The 12,725-nt window shown below is 42.6% G+C and overlaps 1 protein-coding gene across 1 annotated transcript in view; it reads left to right on the top strand.

Annotated features, from left to right (window-relative positions):
* LOC128660956 (aspartyl/asparaginyl beta-hydroxylase) overlaps nt 1-12,725 on the top strand; it is a gene marked incomplete in the record, with an annotated part of 420,872 nt that overhangs the window by 272,795 nt on the left and 135,352 nt on the right. Inside the window, 1 exon segment of the mRNA XM_053715069.1 lies at nt 10,469-10,522. Within this exon segment, the coding sequence (XP_053571044.1) occupies nt 10,469-10,522 (54 nt within the window).

Raw genomic sequence — 12,725 nt, 5'->3', positions numbered from 1 at the left:
TGTTATGTTTGATATGCCGTATTAGAGCGCCTTGTTCCTCGGGCATGGGGAATCAAGGGTCCGATGAGCCATCCGCCTCTGGGGGTTCTGTTCTCTGAGAGGCGAGTTCCCTACCGCTCCCTACTACTACACATGTGGGTAACCCAGATTATGTTTATCTCTCCTTGCAGGGTGGCTTGTTCCCCACGGAGGTTGCAGCTCGTTTTTGCTTTCACATATTTTTGCTGATTTTGCATCTTCAGAGCCTAGATGTTTATTTAAGTTTGTGCTTGTGCCCGATTGTCCCGGGTCTCCCGTCCTTTGGTGGGCCTATATAGTTACCTGTGGGTGTAGCTGTCCCTGAGTGTTGCGCCTTTCATTACAGAATAGCGCGCCTTCGCATTTTACTCAGACACGTTTTTGAGTTATTAGAGCATCCTATCCTTAACCAATACGGGAATCCACAGTATTCTGCTTCGAATGGTTCACCTCATTAGACATGTGGGGATGGTGTAATATCCTGATTGTCGGTTGTTGAGATCCTTTCCAGTTTTTGTTGGAAGATCAGGGTGAAAGGTATGTGCAGTAAAATATTTTCTAGGAATGGAATTGACTATGAAAACACTGCTGTTACCCATATGACGTAAGTACAGCCTTTAATGCAGTAGTAGCGACTGGTATCAGGCTGATAAATGTATGCGCAGTTGAGTTATTTTCTAGGGACTAGAATTTAACTTTAAATACTGTTAGTACTGAAATAAATGTATGAACCTTAACTTCAGTAGAAGCGACTGGTAGCAGGCTTAGTGATAACTTTGCATAACACTGGAAAGTTGTTTTTTAAAAACGTTTACTGGCATGTTATTTGTTTTGTGAGGTACTTTGGTGATAAATCTTTTTGGGCATGATTTTTTTCCACATGGCTAACGTATATTTCTGCATAGACACCGTTATATCAGGTCTCCCACTGTTGTGATATGAGTGGGAGGGACCTTTTTTTAGCGCCTTGTTGCGCAGTTAAAATTCTAGCACAGTCTTCCTGCTTCTTCCTCTTTGATCCAGGACGTCTCCAGAGAGCTCAGGGGTCTTCAAAATTCATTTTTGAGGGAGGTAATCAGTCACAGCAGACTTGTGACAGTGTGTTTGACTGTGAGAAAAGCGTTAAATCTTAAATTGATTATCCGTTTTGGGTATTGAGGGGTTAATCATCCTTTTGCTAATGGGTGCAATCCTCTGCTAATTTCATACATTTACTGTTTAAAATTGGTTGCTATAACCGTATTAGTTCGTTGTTATTTCAACTGTGACAGTTTTTTTGTGTTTTTAAAAGCACTGCAGCGTTTTTTATATTGCTTGTAAACTTATTGAAAGAAATTTCCAAGCTTGATAGCTTCATTGCTAGTCTGTTTAAACATGTCTGACACAGATGAATCTGCTTGCTCATTATGTTTAAAGGCCAATGTGGAGCCCAATAGAAATATCTGTACCAATTGTATTGATGTTACTTTAAATAAAAGTCTGTCTTTACCGGTAAAGAAATTATCACCAGACAACGAGGGGGAAGTTATGCCGCCTAACTCTCCTCACGTGTCAGTACCTTTGCCTCCCGCTCAGGAGGTGCGTGAGATTGTGGCGCTAAGCACATCAAGGCACTTACAAATCACTTTACAAGATATGGCTAATGTTATGAAAGAAGTATTATCTAATTTGCCTGAGTTAAGAGGCAAGCGCGATAGCTCTGGGTTAAGGACAGAGCGCGCTGATGATATGAGGGCCATGTCTGACACTGCGTCACAATTTGCAGAACATGAGGATGGAGAGCTTCATTCTGTGGGTGACGGATCTGATCCAGGGAGACCGGATTCAGAAATTTTAAATTTAAGCTTGAGAACCTCCGTGTATTACTAGGGGAGGTATTAGCGGCTCTGAATGATTGCGACACGGTTGCAATCCCAGAGAAATTATGTAGGCTGGGTAAATACTATACGGTACCGGTGTGTACTGACGTTTTTCCTATACCTAAAAGGCTTACAGAGATTATTAACAAGGAGTGGGATAAACCCGGTGTGCCTTTTTCCCCTCCTCCGATATTTAGAAAAATGTTCCCAATAGACGCCACCACACGAGACTTATGGCAGACGGTCCCTAAGGTGGAGGGAGCAGTTTCTACTTTAGCCAAGTGTACCACTATTCCGGTGGAGGATAGTTGTGCTTTCTCAGATCCAATGGATAAAAAATTAGAAGGTTACCTTAAGAAAATGTTTGTTCAACAAGGTTTTATATTACAGCCCCTTGCATGCATTGCGCCCGTCACTGCTGCAGCGGCTTTCTGGTTTGAGTCTCTGGAAAAGGCTATTCGCACAGCACCATTGGATGAGACTTTGAACAAGCTTAAAGCCCTTAAGCTAGCTAATGCATTTGTTTCGGATGCCGTTGTGCATTTAACCAAACTAACGGCTAAGAACTCCGGATTCGCCATTCAGGCGCGCAGAGCGCTATGGCTTAAATCCTGGTCAGCAGATGTAACCTCTAAATCTAAATTGCTTAATATTCCTTTCAAAGGGCAAACCTTATTCGGGCCCGGCTTGAAGGAGATTATTGCTGACATTACTGGAGGTAAGGGTCACACCCTTCCTCAGGACAGGGCCAAATCAAAGGCCAAACAGTCTAGTTTTCGTGCCTTTCGTAATTTCAAGGCAGGAGCAGCATCAACTTCCTCCGTTCCAAAACAGGAAGGAACTGCTGCTCGTTACAGACAGGGTTGGAAAAGCAACCAGTCCTGGAACAAGGGCAAGCAGGCCAGAAAGCCTACTTCTGCCCCTAAGACAGCATGAAGAGAGGGCCCCCTATCCGGAAACGGATCTAGTGGGGGGCAGACTTTCTCTCTTCGCCCAGGCTTGGACAAGAGATGTCTAGGACCTCCTAGTAATGGGGGTGATCCACCCAGTTCCGCGGACGGAACAAGGGCAAGGATTTTACTCAAATCTGTTTGTGGTTCCCAAGAAAGAGGGAACCTTCAGACCAATCTTGGACCTAAAGATCTTAAACAAATTCCTAAGAGTTCCATCATTCAAAATGGAGACTATCCGAACCATCCTACCCATGATCCAAGAGGGTCAGTATATGACCACAGTGGACTTAAAGGATGCCTACCTTCACATACCGATTCACAAAGATCATTATCGTACCTAAGGTTTGCCTTTCTAGACAGGCATTACCAGTTTGTAGCTCTTCCCTTCGGGTTAGCTACGGCCCCGAGAATTTTTACAAAGGTTCTGGGCTCGCTTCTGGCGGTACTAAGACCGCGAGGCATAGCGGTGGCTCCGTACTTAGACGACATTCTGATACAAGCGTCAAGTTTTCAAAATGCAAAGTCTCATACAGAGATAGTTCTAGCATTTCTGAGGTCGCATGGGTGGAAAGAGAACATGGAAAAGAGTTCTCTGTTACCACTCACAAGGGTTCCCTTTCTAGGGACTCTTATAGATTCTGTAGAGATGAAGATTTACCTGACGGAGTCCAGGTTATCAAAAATCCTAAATGCTTGCCGTGTCCTTCATTCCATTCCAAGCCCATCAGTAGCTCAGTGCATGGAAGTAATCGGCTTAATGGTCGCGGCAATGGACATAGTGCCATTTGCGCGCCTGCATCTCAGACCGCTGCAATTATGCATGCTGAGTCAGTGGAATGGGGATTACTCAGATCTGTCCCCTTTACTAAATCTGGACCAGGAGACCAGAGATTCTCTTCTCTGGTGGTTGTCTCGGATTCATCTGTCCAAGGGAATGACTTTTCGCAGACCAGATTGGACGATTGTAACAACAGATGCCAGCCTTCTAGGCTGGGGCGCAGTCTGGAATTCCCTGAAGGCTCAGGGATCATGGACTCAGGAGGAGAAACTCCTTCCAATAAACATTCTGGAATTAAGAGCGATATTCAATGCTCTTCTAGCTTGGCCTCAGTTAGCAACACTGAGGTTCATCAGATTTCAGTCGGACAACATCACGACTGTGGCTTACATCAATCATCAAGGGGGAACCAGGAGTTCCCTAGCGATGTTAGAAGTCTCAAAGATAATTCGCTGGGCAGAGTCTCACTCTTGCCATCTGTTAGCGATCTACATCCCAGGCGTGGAGAACTGGGAGGCGGACTTTCTAAGCCGCCAGACCTTTCACCCGGGGGTGAACTGATTCTTCGTTGGGGCGAACCAGAACTGGATCTCATGGCGTCTCGCCAGAACGCCAAGCTTCCTTGTTACGGATCCAGGTCCAGGGACCCGGGAGCGGTGCTGGTAGATGCACTAGCAGCCCCTTGGATTTTCAACATGGCTTATGTGTTCCCACCGTTTCCGTTGCTGCCTCGTCTGATTGCCAGGATCAAACAGGAGAGAGCATCAGTGATTCTGATAGCGCCTGCGTGGCCACGCAGGACCTGGTATGCAGACCTAGTGGACATGTCGTCCTGTCCGCCATGGTCTCTGCCTCTGAGGCAGGACCTTCTTCTTCAGGGTCCTTTCAACCATCCAAGCCTAATTTCTCTGAGGCTGACTGCATGGAGATTGAACGCTTGATTCTCTCAAAGCGTGGTTTCTCGGAGTCGGTTATTGATACATTGATATAGGCTCGGAAACCGGTTACCAGAAAAATTTACCATAAGATATGGCGTAAATATTTACATTGGTGTGAATCCAAGAGTTACTCATGGAGTAAGGTTAGGATTCCTAGGATATTGTCTTATCTACAAGAGGGTTTAGAAAAGGGTTTATCCGCTAGTTCGTTAAAGGGACAGATTTCTGCTCTGTCTATTCTTTTACACAAACGTCTGGCAGAAAATCCAGACGTTCAGGCTTTTTGTCAGGCTTTGGCTAGGATTAAGCCTGTGTTTAAAACTGTTGCTCCTCCGTGGAGCTTAAACTTGGTTCTTAAAGTTCTTCAGGGTGTTCCGTTTGAACCCCTTCATTCCATTGATATTAAGCTTTTATCTTGGAAAGTTCTGTTTTTGATGGCTAATTCCTAGTCTCGAAGAGTCTCTGAGTTATCTGCCTTACATTGCGATTCTCCTTATCTGATTTTTCATTCAGACAAGGTAGTTTTGCGTACTAAACCTGGATTTTTACCTAAGGTTGTTTCTAATAGGAATATCAATCAGGAGATTGTTGTTCCATTATTATGTCCTAACCCTTCTTCAAAGAAGGAACATCTTTTGCATAATCTGGACGTAGTCCGTGCCCTGAAGTTCTACTTACAGGCAACTAAGGATTTTCAGCAAACTTCTTCTCTGTTTGTCGTTTATTCTGGACAGAGGAGAGGTCAAAAGGCTTCGGCCACCTCTCTCTCTTTTTGGCTTCGTAGCATAATACGTTTAGCCTATGAGACTGCTGGACAGCAGCCCCCTGAAAGAATTACAGCTCATTCCACTAGAGCTGTGGCTTCCACCTGGGCCTTTAAGAATGAGGCCTCTGTTGAACAGATTTGCAAGGCTGCAAATTGGTCTTCACTTCATACCTTTTCAAAATTTTACAAATTTGACACTTTTGCTTCTTCGGAGGCTGTTTTTGGGAGAAAGGTTCTTCAGGCAGTGGTTCCTTCTGTTTAAAGTTCCTGCCTTGTCCCTCCCATCATCCGTGTACTTTAGCTTTGGTATTGGTATCCCATAAGTAATGGATGACCCGTGGACTGAACACACTTAACAAGAGAAAGCATAATTTATGCTTACCTGATAAATTTATTTCTTTTGTAGTGTGTTCAGTCCACGGCCCGCCCTGTCTTTTTTTGAGGCAGTTCTAAATTTTAATTAAAACTCCAGTCACCACTATACCCTATAGTTTCTCCTTTCTCGTCTTGTTTCGGTCAAATGACTGGATATGACATGTGAGGGGTGGAGCTATATGGCAGCTCTGCTTGGGTGATCCTCTTGCAACTTCCTGTTGGGAAGGAGAATATATCCCATAAGTAATGGATGACCCGTGGACTGAACACACTACAAGAGAAATAAATTTATCAGGTAAGCATAAATTATGTTTTTGCTTCCGAGTCTCTCGGGACTTAGAGTATCCTTCCTCACGTGGGAGGATTGGAGATTTAGTGTCTCATTACCGCTTGTTAAGACGGTTTGGCCTTTCGGAGGCTCTAGGAATTGTCCTGTTGGACGTGTTCCTTCCAGGGTTCTCTGGTCCGTGAGACCTTTGGACTTCCCAATGGGGGTTAGGTCTCTTTTTGGGGCCCCGGGTTTCCCTTTTGGCGATGATTGCTCTCTTCTTGAGACCCTTTGGATTTTGTCTGTTCCTCCATGTGAGTTGGGTCTCCTTTGGGGATCTGAATTTCCCTTCGAGAGTTTTCCCAGATCTGGGGATGCTTTGCATCCTTGGTACTCCTCTGTCTTGTATGGTGAGGTGGCGACTAGCTTTTGACCAAGTGACCTTGTCCTCTTGGTATTACCTTGCTTGGGTAGTCTGGTGGCAGTCGATCACCTATGGGCTCTAGTCTCTTGGTTCGAGATGCCCTTAGCTCCTTTGGAGCGTTGGACTTGGGCATGGGGTGGTCTCCTCCTTGGGTCAGGATTTGCAAAGTGTTCTCCTGGATATTACATTAATATCTCCCTGCGGGTGTTTCAATTTCCGGGATATTATTTATTTTAAACAATGGGGGGCTCAAACCCGTCATCGCCCTGGTTCTTCTGGTTGCTGAGGCTTTTGCTCAGCGTTTTTCCCTTGTGGATCCTGTTCATGGTGTACCTTAATGTCTTAGAGGTAACTATGCTTCCTTGAAAGCTGAAGGTCATGAGTTTGAATCCAGCTGTGGCTATGTGCTCTTAATATCGCATGTCCTGCAAATATCCTTGCTAAAGCACCATTAACCGATCTTTCAGGATCCAGGGCGGGTTCAGGGTTCTCCTGTTCCAGGAATTTGGGCTATGACCTTTGGTCTGGCTAGTAGATCTGGTCAATTGGCCAGATTTCCTGAGTGCCGCTATTCATTTGCTTTGCCTACGATCAATGAATGGTTTCCCTTGGACGGTTTGCTGAAGTAACCTGATGGCCTCGCGGTTCTGCAGTTGATGGGTTATAGGGTAACCACTGCAGTTAATGCACCCTTTGATGCGTTAGTGTTTCAGGGGATTCCTTCCAGGTTCAACTGCGTTGGAGAGCGTTCTCTTCTTCGGCCTGTGACCTTGGGCCTCATGGCCTCTGTCTCTAATGGCCCCCTTTTTCTTAGGGTGGGGCTTTTTCTCCTATGGAGGCCTCGTTTAGGACTTTTCCTAGAATTCAAGGGATGGAACAGAAGGTTTAACCCATTTGGAGAGAGGCATGCTCTCTGGGTTGTTCTGTTCTTTCTGGTGTCTTGCTGACTCGGCATCGAGAGGGCCGTTGCTAGACTCTTCTTGGTCTTCGGCCTTGTCAACTATCATTATGGGGTCTTGGGGGGGGGGTTCCCGAGCTCTGTGGAATGGCTGAAGCCATTTTTTCTGCTCTCTTGTGAGCAGGTGCCGGGGTTCTTCTATTCCCCTGTTTCGGACCTCCTGACGCTTGGGCTGGCCCGGCTGGGAGTAGGTCCTTAGATTGTTTTTCCGCGGGGGTATAATGGGCCTAGTTGAGGTTCTATACTTCTTCCCTTTGGGACCTATGTGTCGATCTGGCGGCTGGAATTGCATAGAGGGTGGCCTCTGTGTTGGAGTTTTTATAATCCGATATCTTGTTTGGCCGGATTTTACTTCTTAGTAAGGTTTTCTGACTCTGGTGTTTCCCTCGTCTGGGTCTGCTACACGTATTGTGTTGAATACTTCAGTATTCTAATTTCTGACGACTTGAGGATAAGTTTTTCTGACGACGTGGAGAGAAATCGCTGTTCGGAAACCCGGTCCTAGGCCTTGTGTTATGTTGGTCTGGACGTTGCCTCCCTTATTTGTTTTGGACCCATTTGGGTCTTTATAAGCTGTGCTCGTTTTAGGGGTCTTCCTTTATGGAATATGTGGTGTCCTTTCGATTGCCTTTGTTTTTTTTCTTCCTCTGTCCCTTTGGGAGTTTTTGGCTGGTGTGTGGTTGGGGGCCGACCGCTTTTCAACTGTGTCTTCTGGAGGACTGTTGGCTCAGTTGAGTCTGATTTTGCGGTTTCTAGCTAGGCTTCCGAACTATCTGCAGGTAAGTGTCTTTGGGGCTTTTTCCTTTAAATGTTCTTGGCTTCGGACGAAGCAGGGTTTTATTGGGTAGTGGTTTTAGGCCTGGTGCCCTCAGAGTGTTCCGCCTTTTGTACCCTCCTGTCTTGGCATTCAGTGTCCTCTATAGCTTGGGCATTATTTTTCCAAAAGTAATGAATGCAGCTGTGGACTCTTTCCATTTATGAAGAAAAACATAAATTATGCTTACTTGATAATTTTATTTTCTTCAGATAGAAAGAGTCCACAGCTCCCCACTCATATTTTTTTATGTGTGGCGTCTGTATTTTTATTCTTCTGGCACCTTTTTCACCCTGATATTTCTTCTACTGTGTCCTAGTTCCTCAGCAGAATGACTGGGGGATGATGGGAGTGGGACGCATATTTAAGCCTTTGGCTGTGGTGTCTTTGCCTCTTCATGGTGGCCACGTTCTTATTTCCCAAAAGTAATGAATGCAGCTGTGAACTCTTTCCATCTGAAGAAAATAAAATTATCAGGTAAGCATAATTTATATAATAAATAATATAATTTTCCTGTTTATTTTTCTGTGAATGATTCAATTATTTGTTTTGTACGATTTTTAAATTACGATTTTCATTGAGTACTTATTGTAATGCATTCATCTCCTGCCCATACGAAAATGCAGTATACACCCCTTAGCGAAACACCCTGTTTTGAGGCTTTAAATAATTCCACCAGGGAAATAGAAATACTGATGAGCATTCTTAAATAATCTCGGCAGCACAGAGCCCTTTAGATCATTGGACCCTAAATATAAGCTTTTGTGTCTCAACAAATAGATAAGTGAGGCTTGTGAGTATAGAGAAATATATAAAATAAGGATGTGGGCTTTTGCAGCCGGTATAAGTAGTAAAGGGGAAAATGATTTTACTGTACAATGTTCCTTTAAACTAAAATGTTTAACAGTGCTTACAACATCCCAGTAAATGTCCTTGCCATCAGTAATCTTGGTCCTTTTAAGATTATATAAGGATATATATAGATGGGAAGCTATTAGAATTCCCTTGATAAATGCGATCTCAGTTCTTAGAAGCAATTACGAGTCACTTTTCACATTCCGTTGTTGTTTTGGCTTTAGAAATAGGATGAATTCTTTGATTACTACCACTTTTTATAAACGTTTGCTTTGTACACGGTACACTTTAACAAAATACTTGTATACATTTTCAGCGTGTTTATTACCTAGCTTGGCTATGTATTTTATTTTTATATTGGATAAATATACTGTAGCCTTGAAAGTGTTTAGGATGCCTCTTTGTACCTTAAAGAAACATTAGAATAAGTGTATTTATGTATCGGAAAGGATTCATGGAATTGCAGGAAATAAACATGCATTTTGTTAGTAAAATAGCATTGTTTTGCAGGCTTGGGACACTCATTGTAAAGCCTCCTGAACATTGTTTATCTTGCTTCCTGTGATGTGACCTGTTAGTAACGTATATAAATAAGCTCCTGCACATACCCACCAATCATTGTTCACCATGTAGCAATGTCAGGGTTCCACATTACATTCAATGCACTTCAGTCTCTTTGAAACGTGTAGTGTTTCCACTAGCCCCAGAGTTTAAAGTGATAGGTCAAAATTAAAATGTTCATAGGTACATTTCAATTTTAAATATAATTATTTTTGCAATATACTTATATTAGCAAAAATGTTTCTATTAAAAGTTTCATTTTTTTCTGCAGCATACATACATATACTGTATGCTGTGATTGCCCGTCCAGTGTTCAAACTCTTAGAACCGATAATTGTGTGTATTGTGCTTGTGAAGAGTTGTCATAAAAGCCACTGGTGACGGTCTGAGATGGTGTAGTGTAGGGTGCAGGGGTCCTTGCAGCATATGTTCTTATGCAGCTAAAGAACAATAGTTTTTACTAGAGACATTTTTGCTAATTGAAGTATATTGCAAAAATGCTTCTATTTAAAATTAAAAACCATGCATATTTGCTTTTGACCATTCTATCCTTTAAATTACAAGAAAAAAAGACTAAAATAAAATACAATGCAATAAGTAAACTTGTTGGCGGTGTAGACTGTCCCTTTTAATGGAGATACTTCTTGTTACCACCAGTTTACAACAGTAATGGGGAAAAAAAATAACTAGAACTAGTTCTTTAAAGGTCCAGATGACAGTTACTAGACATTTTTCTCTGATATCTCAACTGCCTATGGTGTTTGTAGCAATCAGTCAGCAATAAGGTAATCTTAATAAAAGGCCAGTGCATTTTTTTTTTCTTTAAAGGGATTTCTTTGTATTCCCTTTTCCAGTTTTAATTTTTTAACTTCATTTTTTTACATTTCTTTCTTTTCAACAGCTGAGAAGTTGCAAGAAGTGAAAGAAGAAAGTGCAACAGACCCAGTAGAAGCAGGTATGTAATAATAATCTGCAGGAAAGAGTACTAGAAAAGGTTGTTGTGATTTGAAGTCTAAAGGTTTTACATGTATGGCTACTTTGTGGTTATGGTGATAGATTTGTGGGAAGGATTTTCATTTAAAATAACTAGGCAAAAAATTAAACAAAACAGAATAATGTGTGGGTTAACATAAAAAGCTATTATGTGTATTTTACTTATAAATACAAAATTGGTTACGTTCTGGTTCATGTATGCCTTTAATCTTAAAGTATGATATATTAAATGCAAAACATTTTTAAAATATGGCTATTTCTCTTAAGTGTATCCAGTCCACGGATCATCCATTACTTGGGATATTCTCCTTCCCAACAGGAAGTTGCAAGAGGATCACCCACAGCAGAGCTGCTATATAGCTCCTCCCCTCACTGCCATATCCAGTCATTCTCTTGCAACTCTCAACTAAGATGGAGGTCGTAAGAGGACTGTGGTGTTTTATACTTAGTTTATTTCTTCAATCAAAAGTTTATTTTTAAATGGTACCTGAGAATTTGCTAGAAAATGCTGCTGATACCGAAGTAATGTAAGTAAAGCCTTAAATGCAGTGATAGCAACTGGTATCAGGCTTATTAATAGAGATACATACTCCTATAAAAGTGTATTTTAAAACGTTTGCTGGCATGTTTAATCGTTTTTTACATATGTTTGGTGATAAAACTTATTGGGGCCTAGTTTTTTCCACATGACTGGCTTGAATTTTGCCTAGAAACAGTTCCCTGAGGCTTCCCACTGTTGTAATATGTGTGGGAGGGGCCTATTTTGGCGTTTTTTTTTTGCACAGCAAAAATTACAGACACAGACATCCAGCTTCTTCCTGCATGATCCAGGACTTCTCTGATGGGTTCAAAAGTCGTATTGAGGGAGGTAAAAAGCCACAGTAGAGCTGTGGCAGTTGTTGTGACTGTTTAAAAAACGTTTTTGTCATTTGTTATTCCGTTTTTGGTATTAAGGAGTTAATCATCCATTTGCAAGTGGGTACAATGCTCTGCTAACTTATTACATACACTGTAAAAATTTCGTTAGTGTAACTGCATTTTTTCACTGTTATTTCAAAATTTGGGAAAATTTGTGTTTCTTAAAGGCGCAGTAACGTTTTTTATATTGCTTGTAAACTTGTTTTAAAGTGTTTTCCAAGCTTGCTAGTCTCATTGCTAGTCTGTTTATACATGTCTGACACAGAGGAACCTACTTGTTCATTATGTTTGAAAGCCGTGGTGGAGCCCCATAGGTGAATGTGTACTAAATGTATTGATTTCACCTTAAACAGTAAAGATCAGTCTTTATCTATAAAAGAATTATCACCAGAGGGTTCTGTCGAGGGGGAAGTTATGCCGACTAACTCTTCCCACGTGTCATACCCTTCGCCTCCCGCTCAGGGGACGCACGCTAATATGGCGCCAATTACATCAGGGATGCCCATAGCGATTACCTTGCAGGACATGGCTGCAATCATGAATAATACCCTGTCAGAGGTATTATCTAGATTGCCTGAATTAAGAGGCAAGCGCGATAGCTCTGGGGTTAGGAGAGATACAGAGCGCACAAATGCTGTTAGAGCCATGTCTGATACTGCGTCACAGTATGCAGAACATGAAGACGGAGAGCTTCAGTCTGTGGGTGACATCTCTGACTCGGGGAAACCTGATTCAGAGATTTCTCATTTTAAATTTAAGCTTGAGAACCTCCGTGTATTGCTTGGGGAGGTATTAGCTGCTCTGAATGACTGTAACACAGTTGCAATTCCAGAGAAATTGTGTAGGCTGGATAGATACTATGCGGTGCCGGTGTGTACTGACGTTTTTCCTATACCTAAAAGGCTTACAGAAATTATTAGCAAGGAGTGGGATAGACCCGGTGTGCCCTTTTCCCCACCTCCTATATTTAGAAAAATGTTTCCAATAGACGCCACTACACGGGACTTATGGCAGACGGTCCCTAAGGTGGAGGGAGCAGTTTCTACTTTAGCAAAGCGTACCACTATCCCGGTTGAGGACAGTTGTGCTTTTTCAGATCCAATGGATAAAAAATTGGAGGGTTACCTTAAGAAAATGTTTATTCAACAAGGTTTTATTTTACAGCCCCTTGCATGCATTGCGCCTGTCACTGCTGCGGCGGCATTCTGGTTTGAGGCCCTGGAAGAGGCCATCCAGACAGCTCCATT

The sequence above is a fragment of the Bombina bombina genome, chromosome 5 (assembly GCF_027579735.1).
Source record: "Bombina bombina isolate aBomBom1 chromosome 5, aBomBom1.pri, whole genome shotgun sequence".
In the NCBI taxonomy this organism is placed as follows: domain Eukaryota; kingdom Metazoa; phylum Chordata; class Amphibia; order Anura; family Bombinatoridae; genus Bombina; species Bombina bombina.
The sequence above is the reverse complement of the archived record's forward strand: the minus strand, read 5'-3'. Positions and strand labels throughout refer to the sequence as shown.